This window comes from Protomyctophum bolini (genome assembly GCF_963924005.1).
Source record: "Protomyctophum bolini genome assembly, chromosome: 5".
In the NCBI taxonomy this organism is placed as follows: domain Eukaryota; kingdom Metazoa; phylum Chordata; class Actinopteri; order Myctophiformes; family Myctophidae; genus Protomyctophum; species Protomyctophum bolini.
The window spans coordinates 27,298,515-27,314,517 of record NC_137866.1 but is presented as its reverse complement, the minus strand read 5'-3'; the positions used below and the strand labels follow the sequence as shown (position 1 = coordinate 27,314,517).

General features: G+C 43.8%; 1 protein-coding gene across 4 annotated transcripts; it reads right to left on the bottom strand.

Annotated features, from left to right (window-relative positions):
* Positions 1–138: 138 nt before the first annotated feature.
* On the bottom strand, positions 139–15,294 carry LOC308315904 (hyaluronidase-3-like). 4 transcript variants are annotated; one of them, XM_080764169.1, is made up of 7 exons: positions 15,173–15,294; positions 4,535–4,822; positions 3,515–3,950; positions 2,712–2,859; positions 1,546–1,675; positions 1,126–1,215; positions 139–892 (listed from the first exon to the last, which is right to left on the bottom strand). In XM_080764169.1, exons 2-7 carry the CDS (start codon positions 4,793–4,795, stop codon positions 617–619), a joined length of 1,341 nt encoding a protein of 446 aa, XP_080620295.1. In that variant the 5' UTR covers positions 4,796–4,822; positions 15,173–15,294; the 3' UTR covers positions 139–616. The 4 variants fall into 4 exon arrangements, with proteins under 4 accessions (XP_080620295.1, XP_080620296.1, XP_080620294.1 ...); XM_080764170.1 differs by having other exon boundaries at positions 15,169–15,194; XM_080764168.1 differs by lacking the exon at positions 15,173–15,294 and adding an exon at positions 12,475–12,557.
* Positions 15,295–16,003: the final 709 nt, after the last annotated feature.

Below are 16,003 nucleotides of genomic sequence, written 5' to 3'. Positions count from 1 at the left end.
TTTAAATTTATATTCTATAAAAATAACAATGCCTTACAGAAAAATACATAAGGTGAGCAAATATAATTTTTTATATTTATATATTAATTAATTTATTTATTTATACTTTTTTATTTTAGTCCAATTCTCCATGTACCTGTAACTGCAGAACCCTACAGGTTGGCAACTTTATACAAGAGTCCGGATATTTCCTTTTTCCATTGGTTACTCAGGTCACATGACCAAGGTTAATTAAATAAGGTTAGGAAGCGAAGGTGGACTCCATGTTGCTCCCTGGAAGGAAAGAAACATGTGCAATGGGCTATATGCAGCCAACACTTCCGCGTTCAGCTTCCTTGGTCTGAATTGCGCATGTTTCTTTCCATCCATGGAGCAACATGGAGTCCACTGTACGGTCTTCGCTTCCTAACCTTATTTAATTAACCTTGCACTTGACCAGGAAACAGGTAGGAAGCAGCTAACAGGTAACAGAAATCTTTAGAGACACGTAACGTAACGTTATTGAGATTGGCCGGTTGAGAGGAGCGTTCGTTATACTTAAATAAAGAAACCAGCGCTTCTTTCACCTGACAAATATCACTATGTGATAATTTATTGTTTTTTTTTTCTTATCAACTTAGAATCTGTTCTGTCCCTCATCCTCCTCCTTCCTCTCTTCACATCTCTTGCCACTCCATCCGCGGTAACAATGACACCGGAAGTGCTTGTGGAAAGGTGTATTGAGCTTGTGTGAGGCTGAGGAGATCATGTGATGGGAGTTGGGGTCGCGTCGGACGCAGCGCCCGTTGCCGCGGCAACGCCGGAGACTGCAGTGCTGGGTGTCAGACCTCAGAGCTCTAATGTAGCGCCCCAGGACAGAGTGGATGTAGTCTCTGAGGAGCTCACACTGATGCTGAGCACACACACACATGCGCACGCACACACGCACACACGCACACACACACACACACACACACACACACACACACACACACACACACACACACACACACACACACACACACACACACAGTACTGTAACCACAGATACGGTCCACTAGAAATTGAACAATCAAACGTACAGAAAGACTCACTCACTATTAACTATAATTCTATTTCCTACACACAGAGGAAGGTAGTGTATACCTTTGACTTGGCAAACGTCATCTCTCCCCACAGCACCACTCCGGCTGCGCCCAGCGCTGCACTCTCTCCCAGCGTGCTTTCCAAGTCTGTCTGTAGTGGGACACACATGCAAACAAAGACACAGGCACAAAACACATAATAATATGGTTAATCTTACACACAGTGGTTGTCAATGTTATGTTATAGGGGAAACGGTGTGACTTGAATATACAGTATGTGATGACATTCTGGCACCAAAAACATTGGTTTCTTTTCAAAATAAAAAAAAGTTTTGCATTGTGGCTTCGAGCTCTGCGACACTTTAACAACACTCATACAGTATTAACAGCACAAAGTATATTCAAATAAATATACATTTGGGGATCCACCTTAAATATGAAAAGCGTTGAGAACCACTGCACACAGCAGTACAATGAGTACCTCATCAAGGAAGTGCAGGGTGTGTCTGAAGGCCAGTCTGGCGTAAGGCAGGACAGGCGTGGCGTGTTTGGCACTGTTGCCACCATGGCGCCAACGCGATGCCACTCGCAAGGCCTCCAGCAGTCGGTATCTGTTGGGAAAAGACACATCTGATCAGAGGGCCAGCTTCACATTGTCATTCCACAGTGACATGCAGTAAGAAACGTCCTTAATACTCATATCAAGATTGAATTACTTGACTTTATTGTACTTTACTTTATTTGTTAATTTTGACGGGACAAAGCATATTTATGAACATTACAAAAAAATTCAATGTAAATAGCAAAGATGCTAAATTCCATCCGCTGTCCCCAAAACACAAAACATATAAACGAAATAGGCAAGCAGTGAAGCACATTACGATGAGACAAGGCATAACAACATACACAGGAAACAAAGTACAAGGTATAAAGTGCATCTATATGGTTTAGCAGCGTCTTTAAAGGGAAATACAGAATTGTAACCAAGGTAACTAAGCAAATTATTGCTTTCAAGTAATGCAGGATACGCTGTCAAGGTGCACTACTACTGTAGACTATTAGACTATACAGTACATGGTCACACTACTACTGTAGACTATTAGACTATACAGTACATGGTCACACTACTACTGTAGACTATTAGACTATACAGTACATGGTCACACTACTACTGTAGACTATTAGACTATACAGTACATGGTCACACTACTACTGTAGACTATTAGACTATACAGTACATGGTCACACTACTACTGTAGACTATTAGACTATACAGTACATGGTCACACTACTACTGTAGACTATTAGACTATACAGTACATGGTCACAGGTTTGGTTGTCGAGTAACCATTTTGTTTAGGTAGAAGAAATGTTGAATCCACTGTAATGCTAGCAAAATTGTGTGTGTGCGCGCGCGTGTGTGTGTGTGTGTGTGTGTCAGAGAGACAGAAATAGAGAGACAGAGATACAGATACATAGATGTGTTGTGTGAGTGGATACATGTATATATTTATACAGACTAATAGCTGGAATTATAGGCTGAGCTAGAAGGCTGGGTGTGTGTGTGTGTGTGTGTGTGTGTGTGTGTGTGTGCTTGCGTGTGTGCACTGCGTGTGTGCATGCTTGCGTGTGTATACATCTCCATACTTGACCATGTGTCGTGTGTCGTTAGTCCTTGTCATGTCCTGAGACAGATAGATGCTGGGGTAGAGGGCAGTAGACTGTCGCCACAGCCATGCCAAGCGGTCATTACGCGCCCTGGCCCTGGGGTGGCACTGCCCTGTGTACCTGTCCCCTGAAGAAAAGACACATAATTATGCTAATAAACTTCAACACAACGTTTTTGTTTGCCCAGGGTGGGGGGGTTGATAAAAGGACAGAGAGGGTGATATGCTTGTACTGACTGGTCAGCTGATGTATCAGCCCTAGGGGTAATATGGCGGTACTGCAAACGTGGTTGCAAGATTTGCAGTTGAGGAGTTTAAAAATAAACCAAAAGAGCGGAAAACTGTAACCTTTGATGGGTCAGCGAGGCAACGTGTTGAGAAATCCCAGCTGGACTTTAATACCATTTTGTTTGCCGGGGTTAAGTACTGTTAATCTATGTAATTTTAAACGTATACTTTGACCGGAGTCCCCTGGGCTCTGTATAATAGGCCTGCTCCTATTCTCCCTATTTGTAGATAGATTTTCTTTTATCACCGGATGTTGACACTAGGGTTCAAGTGGTTAAAGTGTTGTCCACATGCTATTTTCTCAATGTCTTTGTAAATGAATAAACAATAAGAATAGTTGGAATCTATATTTATCTGTAGAGCATCTATCAAACAAAGCAAAGTGTGTGTGTGTGTGTGTGTGTGTGTGTGTGTGTGTGTGTGTGTGTGTGTGTGTGTGTGTGTGTGTGTGTGTGTGCGCATGTTGTAGTGTAGTGCATTCCATCCTGACATTACCAGTCTCTCTCCTGTATTGATTGTAACAGTAGGGGAACCCGTAGAACCCCCAGAGACCTCCAGGACGAAGTGTGACCCCCAGACTCAGCGTCGCTTCCATGAAGTACCTCGCTGCCTTGTCAAACTGACGGTGTGCCGTCGCTCTCACCTCCTCCTCCGGCAACTCCGGTCTCTCCTGCCTCACCAATGCTTTAGACATTTGCCGGTACGCCCTCTTGGCTCCGAAGTCGGTCTTCCACAGAGGGCGCCACTCCTCCCAGTCGATCACTGCCAGGCCTGTGAAGTTTGGTTGCAGCAGGTTGGAGATCTGTGACTCGGCAAGAGAAAGGTGGCCTGCCAGGTCACCAAGCTGAGGTAGGCCTCCGTTCACAAACCTGCCGTCGTGGGACAGGTACGGGTATTTCCCCAAGTGGTTACGATAGAAGATGGTCATTTCCTGAAATGGATGGAGGCACGGGAGGAACGATGGAAGGATCAGAGGGAGAGAAAAGAGGGTTGACAGAATGAGTTGCTAGGTGACATCATCATCATACCAGGAAGTTATGCGGGAATGCCTACTGAGTGGCAAAAAACTACTTTCTGGCCTTGACAGCCCATACATCCAAACAGAAAAGTCCTATTTCATTGCATGAAATGACTTTAAACAGCATTAAATTCACTTTGCCACTCGATCTGCCATTCACTATATGTATGCGCATAGCCGCATACCCTCTATTAGTGTGCAGGAGGATGCTATATGCACACCAGTCTTAGTAGTGGTGCCAGCCCACTGCAGAAACATCTAAAAGGTTTAGTCTTAAAAAGACAAAGGAGTGGCCGCACACACTGGTAGCCGCTTATTTATTAGGACGCAGAGAATGAAATATGAGAATGAAATAATCGGCACTTTGGCTATCAGTGTGTGTGGCCACTCCTTTGTCCTTTTCAGTAACTAAATTAGAACATGAATTACATGAATGCTCAGAAAGCCTTCCTAGAGATATTTTTTAATTTGTGAACTTCAAATCCTAATCCACTCACCTGTCCTTGGAAATGTTGCTGTTGGTTGTGTACAATGTCAAAGTCTCTCAGGTCCAGGTGGACACCGTAGTGTTGGTGGCAACGATCGGTGGGCATGTTCCAAACGACCACGAATGGCCGGTCCCTGAGGACGGGCTCTGCCGCGGGCAGGGAGCCGGGGCGGAGAGGAGAGTGTTCCTGGGCGATGGAGGCGGTGCACAGTGGAGGATACGGGAGGAGGACAAGGAGAATGAAGAGGAGAGGGAGGTGAAACAGCACCATGGCTGTTTAGGCAGGGATGTGTCCTTCCTGAGCAGAGAGGGAAAAAGATCACACCATAATGTGAGTGGAGCGGTGCCTTTTGGAGTGAGCGGTGCCTTTGGAGTCAAGCACAGTTGTTGACTCACAAGAATTTTCAACTTCTGGGTGTAACGGGTGGGGGGGAGAAATAAATATATAAATATAAAAAATACATTATTATACCGCTACTCCAAACGGACACACATAGGGACAGACGGACACACACATAGCCATGTAAAGTAGCGGTGTGCTCCACTCAAAAAGGCATCAAAAGTCACATTATACTGCAACAGGTTTGCTGTAAAAGCAACAAAAGACCTGAGTAATTGGACATTCTGTAAATTCTGATAATAGTAATTGTACCGATTACAGGTACTAGAAATTTGTATTGTATTGTTATCTAAATGCTATTCATAATATGTCAAGCATGATTCTAGCCTTACATAAACCAAGAATTGCCCTTGTGTATAATTATGCTATTTACAGATAAAATATAGCAAAGCAATATCCTACTATAAATGCACCACGTCTCTGCGTGCGTACGTGTGTGTGTACGGTTGTAATGCACGTAACTCGAGAACCGTTTGACCCACCGACTTCACATTCAACACACGCGTTCCACACCCCCACAGGGAGTGCAGTGCCAGGTATCGAGTCGGTCGGACCTGCGGTTCTCCAGAACCACCACAAAAGGCTCTGGTCAGGCTCTGCCAGTGGGCCTAATCAGCCTAAATCTCCTCACCTGTGCAATTTCCAGCCTCTGCCTCAGCCAATTGATTGCCATGGCAACCACACAACCAGTCTACTTTTCACTAGCCTCGGAAACCCAGACATTTTTATTTCCAGGGAGAAAAAGAAAGTCTGGGGCACTTCAATACGGCATACAGTAGCGCAAACGTCGATCACTCTTTGCTAATTTCTGATCGTCTGCACCTCTGTTAAATTGACGCACACATGTAACACACACACTCCTCTCTCTCTCTGTCGCTCGAATTAATTAGTCTCATGTCACACAGCTGTTTCTAGATTCTCCCGGCGGATCCCGCCAGGAGCTGCTTATGCCATAGAAAGCATTGGTGGACCCCAGGCTAACTTTTCACAGTCAGTTTGCACTCTTCACACACAGGCAGACAGACAGATACAGAGATCTCCGTGTGGGACACAGACAGACAGTGAAAATGGGTGCTATGACAACAGGTATTGCATACTGCAGATATCTCCATATACAGTATGGGCATAAAAGGGACACCAACAGATAGTTAACAGGTATTATTAGGTTCCCAAGTTGCATCGTTCCCAAGTAGGCCGGTGGCCGACGGGCACGTACAAGTCTATTATAATGAATTTCAGTATTTTGCTAAATATAAAAAAAGCAGTCACAATTTACCACAATTAAAAAAAACATGTAATAATCAGCTGTTAATGTGAATTAATGCAAACATCAGAGAGTTGACCTCATAGCTTATCATCATCGATTAATTAGAGATGAAAGAAATATAAAGGAAACAGGACTCAATGTGTTTCTTTATTGTTTTTAACCACCTCAATATACACTTCTTTTCAGTTTGATTCAAAAAGATATTCTTCTTTCACAATTCACTACTGGTCTTTCAGTAAAGGCACATTCGGGTCCAACATTTCAGTACTATTTGTTCTTAAGGTGTAGTTGCAGAATGTCTCGTCAGTCAGAATGCTGACCTGAAGAAGTTAGACCAGTGGTTTTCAACCTTTTCAGGCCACAACCCTCCAATATAATATATATGCTTTGCTACAGGGGGGGTCCCTGGAACATCTTTTCAGATGGGGGTCCGCGGCCAAATACAGAAAATTCTGGGGGTCCTTCACGTGAAAAAGGTTGAGAACCACTGACATAGAAACATAGGTTTTCAGACAACCGAGGTCTAAATGGGTTAACTGGGGATTTGAGGCATTACATTTGCCTCAAAGAGGCACATTTTGTTTGACTCGGTTCCACAGATACATGAAAATTGCCGATCTACAAGCTCACAACGCCTCACAACACGAGGCTGAGAACCACTTAGATTGGATTAGTTAAGACAGCCAGGCTTTCACCAACATTACAAGGTGACTAGACAAGCCATGAGTTCAAGCTGGTAATCTCCTAGTCACACAAACCCATTTCTTTATCTTCCAAACCTAATCACCAAGAGATGGCGTGGTATTGCTTCACTAGTGCATGCCGGCTAATGCTACCCGGCTTCTGATTGGCCAAGTAAGTGAAGAGACATAAAAAGAACCATACAGCCTTTTGCAATATCCTGACTGTAATCAGCAAGCATCCTGTTTTTTTAGGATGACTGTAGTACATGTCTTTAACACGTGTGCGTGCGCGCGTGTGTGTGTGTGTGTGTGTGTGACTGTGACTGTGTGCGTGTCAGATGTCCTTGTGCATCCAGAAGATGGGTGTCCCCTTAGCATCTCTGTATGGCGTCTCGGTCAGAGTCTGTACAATCTGCAGCACTTTAGACTTGAGCGAGGGAGTGGGGGTGGAGGAGGGAGGCATAGGAGGGGGGAGGAGGCCTGGAGGGGGAGGTGGAGCAGGAGGAAGAGGAGGAGGTAGAGGAAGGTGGAGAGGAGGAGATAGGACGCCACAAACGCCTCCCCTCTGCGTCCCCGTCCGTCTTTCCGTCCCCGTCGCTTCGCTTGCGTCTGCGTCCTGCACAAGCGCCATCCCGGAGAACCTCAGGAGCGTCTCCATGGGGACGAACGCGGCCATGGCGCCAGCGTTCTGCACCGGCGCGGACAGCTCGTAGCCCAGGTGGGCGTAGAAGTGCTGCTTGTCGTGCGTGGTCAGGCACAGGCGCCTGAACCCGCGGCTCCGCGCATATCGCTCCACCTCCACCATCAGGGTCCGCCCGTAGCCCTTCCCCCGCTCCACCTGGGACACCACCACCGACTCCACGAACAGGCTTCCGCTGTGACCTATGACCCTGGAGAGGCGGGCGTGGCCCAGCAGCCGCTCTGACTCGCGTCGCGCCTCCCCCCGCAGGAGAACCAGGCACACGGGAAACTCTGCGCTGGACTTCTGGAGGGAGTGGACCCGGGCCGCCTGGCTGCGCCGCCACTCCGTGTTGACCAGGTCGGCACACGCCAACAGCAGGTCCGGGCGGTGGTGGATCGGCACCGCTCGCAGCTTCCCTTCGAGTTCTTTCGAGACTGAACCTGGCTGGTCTGAACGGGCTGGTTCTGCTGGGATTGTGTCCGGCGTCCCTGCGGCTCCCATGTTCGATGCAGCTTCTGTGTTCCATCTAGAACCCGCATTGTCCCTCTTCAAAGGCTCTGAGATGAAGGCTGTTGGTGATGGAGCCACATCATGCACAGTCTCACAGACCACAGCTGACCTCGGTGGTGTTGTTAGCCCGTTGCGCTGAAAGTCCTCCGTCCCATCGTCGCCGGCCTCTGGTGTGAACTCTGGTGGTACTGCTGATGATGGTGATGATGCTGTGGACTCACACCTGTGATGATTCAGTGGCATCAGTTCTCATTTCCTCCAATGAATGAATGAATGAGTTTAGTGTGTGGGTGGGTGCATGCAGGTTATTGAGAAGCGGAATTTGTAGGAGGGGAAACATAGCCAAATATATCTAACAAACAATGAATTACAAATAACAGAGACATGCAAAGAACACATTAGTATTAGAGTGTCATGTTAATAACTAATGCTATGATGCAGGCACATGACAAAAAATATTGACGTGCAGCTTTGCAGATACACAGAGGTGACTATACGGATACACAAAACGGAATGACCTCATTGAAAATAATCCAAACTAGAGTATCAATTTGGTTTACATGTATGTGGTAATCTATGTATGTGTCCATATATAGACAGCGTCGGAAGCTGTATGTGCAAGGAAACATGCTGTGTAGAAAATATAGCATGTGCTCAGTATAGGTGAAGATTTCACTTTTTAAATCCTTTTGTACACCCCTGTATACCGCCCACCTGTGGTGTCGTTATAAACAAGCCAGTATTAGACGATTGACAGTGGCCTACAATGACTGTATGAGGCTGCTACTGAGAGCTCCAAGAAGCTCCAGTGCAAGCCAAATGTTCGTCAGTGTTGAGGTCCTGCTCTGCTGTGCTACGCAATCTTATGTATACATTTATGTGTAAAGTATCAAAACTGAACATGGTGGAACTCTTTTTATTGTATATTTCTTTCTATATTACTATTTTTATCTATTGTATTGTTGTTTTGTACTGTGATATGGATTCCCCTGAGTCTGAAGATTGAATTGAATTGAATTATGTGGTTTAACGATTTTGATCAGTTGGGTAACTTCTGTCTTGTAGATGTCCCGTATTCGTTTTGGGCTTCACACTGCAAACTACATCTCTTTTGGACCACAGAGACTTCACCTGAAACCAGTTTAGTGTAGTGTGTGATTGTGACTGAAGAAACTAAACACACACAATCTCGTGACCGAAACATTGGAATCAACTTTGGTAGTTCTGCATTCAGACGTAGTCACCGACAACCCTTGAGCTCGTGGCAGGAACAGCTAGTCCTGATCTCATTCTAATCCATCTGTCACCGTCTATATCCCTCTCTATTCCTCTACAACCCCCTCTCCTGCACTAAGCCAGGGTTTAGCTGGATGGACTTGGGGTGTCTGTTCCATGACCGAGGGGTCTTTGCTGTATAGCCATGCATGGACAATGTCCATGACTTGGCACTGGCAGCGGCAGGGGAGGAACATTAGTGCATTAGTTCATGCAACTTGGGTCACACTGTACTGTACACTAACCTATAAATATAATGTGGAACAGCTAAAAGAAAAAGGTTCAGGTTACCTATTCAGGTTCTGGAAGCAAAGCAGGTTAATGCTGCCAGGATACTATCTACAATAAATGTAATTTTTTTGTGTGTCTTTGTTTCACTAACTGGTCACTTACAGGTACACTGAAATCAATTTTTCAAAAAGGCCATCAATTGTGAATAAATATAATAATATATACATGCTTGCTTTATATAAGGTGGGGCTAGCCCCGCCTCCTTTAAAGGAACGATAAAGATTTCTAAATTGTCCCTATTGCCAAACAATCTTTATTTCAGACTCCAATACTGGTAGATCCATATATAAAAGACAATAGAACAAAGAAAAGAGGCACATCTAAAAACCAGACAGACACTACAATATCTCCAGGGACAAGAAGAGTACCTAATGGTGCTCTTCATATGCTGCATTCACACGAGCAGTTGCAAAAGATGCAAAGATCACAGCATAATTTGTCACATTGTTGCTTTGTAAAAATCAGTTGCTCACACGGTCGTGATGTCAAGCGTGCATCCGTAGTGACGTGTCTAATTGGAGCTACAGTTGAAGCTTTGTAGCTGGAAGTTGAACCCAGCTCAGCTTCAATTTGTAGCTTTTGCAGCAGCTACTACAAAGGTCGGATGCATCTTTGTATCTTCATGTCGCTGGCTTCCATTGACAATGAATGGTAGACTGTATCTTTGCATCAGCCTGTGTGAACGCAGCATTAGGCATGCCAATGTCACTCAGTGACATCGTCACCATGGGGACTGTGAGATGTCACTCAGTGACATCGTCACCACTAGAGGGGACTGTGAGATGTCACTCAGTGACATCGTCACCACTAGAGGGGACTGTGAGATGTCACTCAGTGACATCGTCACCGCTAGAGGGGACTGTGAGATGTCACTCAGTGACATCGTCACCACTAGAGGGGACTGTGAGATGTCACTCAGTGACATCGTCACCACTAGAGGGGACTGTGAGATGTCACTCAGTGACATCGTCACCACTAGAGGGGACTGTGAGATGTCACTCAGTGACATCGTCACCACTAGAGGGGACTGTGAGATGTCACTCAGTGACAGATCGTCGAGATGTCACTCAGTGACAGATCGTCGAGATGTCACTCAGTGACATCGTCACCGCTAGATGGGACTGTGAGATGTCACCACTAGAGGGGACTGTGAGATGTCACTCAGTGACAGATCGTCGAGATGTCACTCAGTGACAGATCGTCGAGATGTCACTCAGTGACATCGTCACCCCTAGAGGGGACTGTGAGATGTCACTCAGTGACATCGTCACCACTAGAGGGGACTGTGAGATGTCACTCAGTGACATCGTCACCGCTAGATGGGATTGTGAGATGTCACTCAGTGACATCGTCACTACTAGAGGGGACTGTGAGATGTCACTCAGTGACAGATCGTCGAGATGTCACTCAGTGACATCGTCACCACTAGAGGGGACTGTGAGATGTCACCACTCGAGGGGACTGTGAGATGCCACATTTGGACAAAATGTGCTGCCTGTCACTAAAGGGAAGTAACTGGAAGTGGAAATGGCATACCACATGCAATAAGGGAGTGACATACTGTACATACAGTGCTACACCCATCTATCAAAATGGCTTATCATCATCATCTTCATTATCATTTTAACCTGAAATATCGTCCAATGCATTTTTGTTTCTTGATTTTCTTTTTTGTTTTTCGTTAATTTCATGTTAAAAATAACTTAAACGTACAGTATGTCTGTCACCCTGCAAAACTATGTAAGATGAACTTCTAACATTTCTGAGTGGTAGATTCTAGTTCATGTGTGTGCACGCGCACGTCACGCGTGCACACACACACACACACACACACACACACACACACACACACACACACACACACACACACACACACACACACACACACACACACACACACACACACACACACACACACACACACACACACACACACACACACACACACACACACACACACACACCTCTGTTGGTTATTTGGTGGGGAAAGTGAAATGATTATTCAGGCTACACTGTATATTCCCTTTGGTTTTTGAAAGATCTGGTTGGTGGTAGGTAGCTTATCATGTATTGCAGAGATGACACAGGCTCAGTAAAATGAAGTAGAGGGAATGTAAGAAGAATAGTACATTTTGTTTAGCAATAATTGAAGGAGAAGGAAAGAAGTACCAGCCTAGGCCTTACTTTTTAATATATTGGCCTGGCAGAATCTACTTTGTTACAGTATGTGCCAAAACTATAATTATAACACTCTCGCCATTCAACGAGATTAAACTTGATACCTCCTTCCCATGACTGACAATTTGTACTTATATCATGACCAGGTACAGCATCACTTTGACTTATATCATGACCAGGTACAGCATCACTGTGAGAATAAATACCAGCACTCACGTTGTGTCCTTTTAGGATTCTTGTTTTATTTTTCCCCCAGCAGGCAACAAACAGACAGATTTAGAGTTAGATTTAGAGTTGAAGAAGGCCACACGGCCGAAACGTCCATCTGTCTGTTTGTTGCCTGCTGGGGGAAAACGAAAAATAAAACAAGAATCCTAAAAGGATACAACGTGAGTGCTGGTATTTATTCTCACAGTGTATATCTTCCTGAACCGTGCACCCGTTACACCATTACGTGGAATTATTCAACTGAGTGCTTGCTCTCGCTTTCTTCTTTACAGCATCACTTGAACACATATCACAACAAAACCACAGATGAAAATTGAACACACTTTATCCAGCTATAAAAAGTTATAGCTAAAGTAAATAAAATAGTTTTCCAAACTATGATAATGTGAGCTCACTGAATGCAGCATTAAGATAAATAGTATTGATCCAAACTTACCAACGCAGAACAGCCAAGAGAAGAGTGAACAATGATATTCCTTGACAACTGACACTCGCTAACTGCCTGACACTGACTATGCAGGTTCAATTATTCTCTCTCACACTCACACACACACACACACACACACACACACACACACACACACACACACACACACACACACACACACACACACACACACACACACACACACACACACACACACACACACACACACTCCAAAAAAGGGATGTTAAGACAAATGCAACAGGAAACTGGTGCTTGGCTGATAATCAGGGACATGATGTGACAGAAGCCTGGTTCTCTTGTCTATGACTGGACATATTATATCTGTCACACTTGGAGATAATGCTGGGCCGCCGGCCCGCCGCCATGGCAAAAAACTAGAGAAGTTTCAATAAAAATGAAAGAATCCTACCCGATCATATTCAGATACCCGTAACTTAAGTAAGTAGGGCTACGGTCAATACAGAGTACCAATCCAATGCATTAAAAAACCTTTGAATAAATAACAATTCTGTTATTGTTAAAGTGCAGCCAAGTTAGTAAAAAAATATGTAAATAGTATAAATAGTATTAAACAGTGAAATGAGTTTTCTCCGACGGGTGGCTGGCATCTCCCTTAGAGATAGGGTGAGCAATTCAGTCACACGAGAGAGACTCGGAGTAGAGTCACCTGGAAAGGAGCCAGCTTAGGTGGTTCGGGCATTTGGTTAGGATGCCTCTCAGGCGTCTCCCTAGGGGGGTCCTCGAGGCATGTCCCACTGGGAGGAGACCCCGGGGCAGAACAAGGCGCAGTTGGAGGGATTACATCGATTCACTGGCCTTGGAACGCCTCGGGATCCCCCAGGAAGATGTTTAATACTAATGTTGCTCTGGAGAGGTAAGTCTGGAGCTCTCTGATGGAGCTGTTGCACCCATGACCCGACTACGGATAAGCGGTTGAAGATGGATGGATGGATGTGTATTAGTTATCAATGTGATAAATGACACAGTATCGGATTGACTATAGACTCGCCACATACTGAATACCAGCATTTTAGGCAGTATTGGCACTGGCAGCTGATTCCAATACTAGTATTGGAATCTCTACATCTCTACCAAATACCTCAATATTGATCTTTTGTCGATAATATTGCATTGTGCCGACCATATGAATCTTCTTTTTAGGTTATAGTGATGGGTTGTGAGCTTTTAGATTGGGAATTTTTGCTTTAAACACTTTTGCTATAATTGCAAATATTACAATTTGCTAAAAATCCAACAATATCTAGTCTCAAACACAATATGGATATATTGTCCAGCCAATTCAATGGGCATTTTAAACAAAGCCTGGTCTTTCCTTGGCTGCACCTGTCCTGAAAGGAGAGACAGCGCTACATTCCTACTGGGCAAAATCCTCAGTTACATTTGACCTCCATGTGGACATCATCAGTCATCAGATGATCATGAATGACTAGGAGGGAAAATGCAACTCATCATGACATACCTGTACACTAACTCAGCTATACTAACTATACTGCCTACATATAATAGGGTTTTCTAGGAAAAGATGTTCATATAAGTTGTAATAGGGAAGATAATTTAGATACAGTATTAATACAGACAGTATCATACATTTAACATACCCTTGTCTCTTGACTAAATGTACAAAGTTGTATTATTTTCCTCTGTGTACAGACTAGAGGCGATCAGTTTACATAGTGACTTCCAAAATGAGTACAAAACTATTTGAGTTTAATATATATATATATATATATATATATATATATATATATATATATATATATATATATATACATACATACATACCGGTATATATATATATATATATATATATATATACACACACACACACACACACACACACACACACACACACACACATACATACATACATATACACAACACACACAATTGCTCGTCTATAGGAAAGAATGGCTATTAATTTTAATATTATTTATTCAGATTCCCATTAGCTTGTGGTCGCTATAGTCTTCCTGGGGTCCACTCCAAAACAGTTCACAGCTATCTGAAATGAATCAACAAAGCACTCTTTCCAATTCTCTAAATAATCCATTTGTTCAGTCTCAAATTGTCATTTACGTGTGAGATATTTTGTTACAAACTTACATGTACACTATACTGTGCACGTGTAGTGTACATATAACAACAGTGTGTAGTGTGTACGTACACTCTCAGTTCAGGTCTCAGCCCATGCAGACGCAGACCACGACTGTACACATGTCGTGCATATATGTCTACTACAGGACTGAACTGTTTTGAATCGGTAGGGCGGGGTAGGCTACTGTTCCCCCTGACAGCGTCACTTCCAAATAAGGTCAGACTACAGAAATAATAAACAAACCACCCAACGGGACGTCCTGAATCCTGATACAATGTGACACACCGACACCGTAACGTTAGTTAGACTTTTTAGACAATCTACGTCTATCAATTTATCAACGTCAGTGAACTAAATACACAACAATCGTCTGTCATTCATTGTTAACTGTTCTGGAGTTTATATGTAGCTACAAGCACGAGCACATCACACAGACTGAGTGTACTGAGTGAACGGTTACACGTTAGCCTACTACTGTATGTAGTGCAGTAGCTGCAGTGGGTGTCTTTTTAGATTAGAAAAGAGCAAAAACATAATATCAGCTAGCGGTAGCCATGCCTATATACCTACATTTTTAGAGCTTGACGCCTGGTCCAGAGAACTCTTCTTCGGAAGGATTTGAGCCAGTTGAACTGTGATCAGGTTTAACTTCCGCACGCACACGTATAGATTGTATGATGGGAACACAGTTGTTTTACCGGTCCTGGCTCAGCCCTTGGAGAAAGAGGGAAAGCGTTGCCGAAGCCACGCGGTGCTATTCTGCCATCTTTTGTGCGGAGGCGTTACTACAAACACAATTAGATTCAGTGTGTTCAAAACTGTCAGTTGTCACTTGTCTGTCAAAAGTGTACTTGAGCAAAAGTAACTGGAGTGTTTGCTTTTATAAATTCCCAAGTATTCAAATTAGCTTGATTTTTATATCAATGCATTGCTGTATTGAAATGTAGACACAAAAATCTACGATTTTCCAATTGAAAATAAAGTAGGGTTAATTCATATATGTACTTTGTGGTAAATGCATAATGTACTTTTTTCCTAAAATAAATAAATAAATAAAAATACAAAAAATGTAAAAAGAACAATGTAAATGTCTTTGAAATGTAGTGAAGTGAAAGTCATAAGTATCCAAAAATTCAAATACTTAAGTAACATATACTCACTCGTTACTGTCCACCACTTTTAGTTGTTGCCTCTGGCTATTGAATTCTCCCCACAGGATCAATACATAAAGGTATCTAATAGGATTGACAAAATAAAGAAACATTTATATACCGCACAGAAAGGTATAGCCTACCTTCCAGGAATTGATCAAAATGTATGTTTTTCCTGTTGGTTATAACTTATTAGTCCAGCGAGCAGAGGGAGGATGATATTGTCGACCGGCCGGTCCACCCAACACTT

Bases quoted from the DNA above. Each gene is read 5' to 3' on its own strand.
- LOC308315904 (XM_080764169.1), bottom strand. From the start codon at position 4,795: ATGGTGCTGTTTCACCTCCCTCTCCTCTTCATTCTCCTTGTCCTCCTC. The intron at 1,216-1,545 runs GTACTCATTGTA...GTCCCACTACAG, and splicing joins CCCTGCACTTCCTTGATGAG to ACAGACTTGGAAAGCACGCT. The intron at 893-1,125 runs GTATACACTACC...GTGTGTGCTCAG, and splicing joins TGACGTTTGCCAAGTCAAAG to CATCAGTGTGAGCTCCTCAG.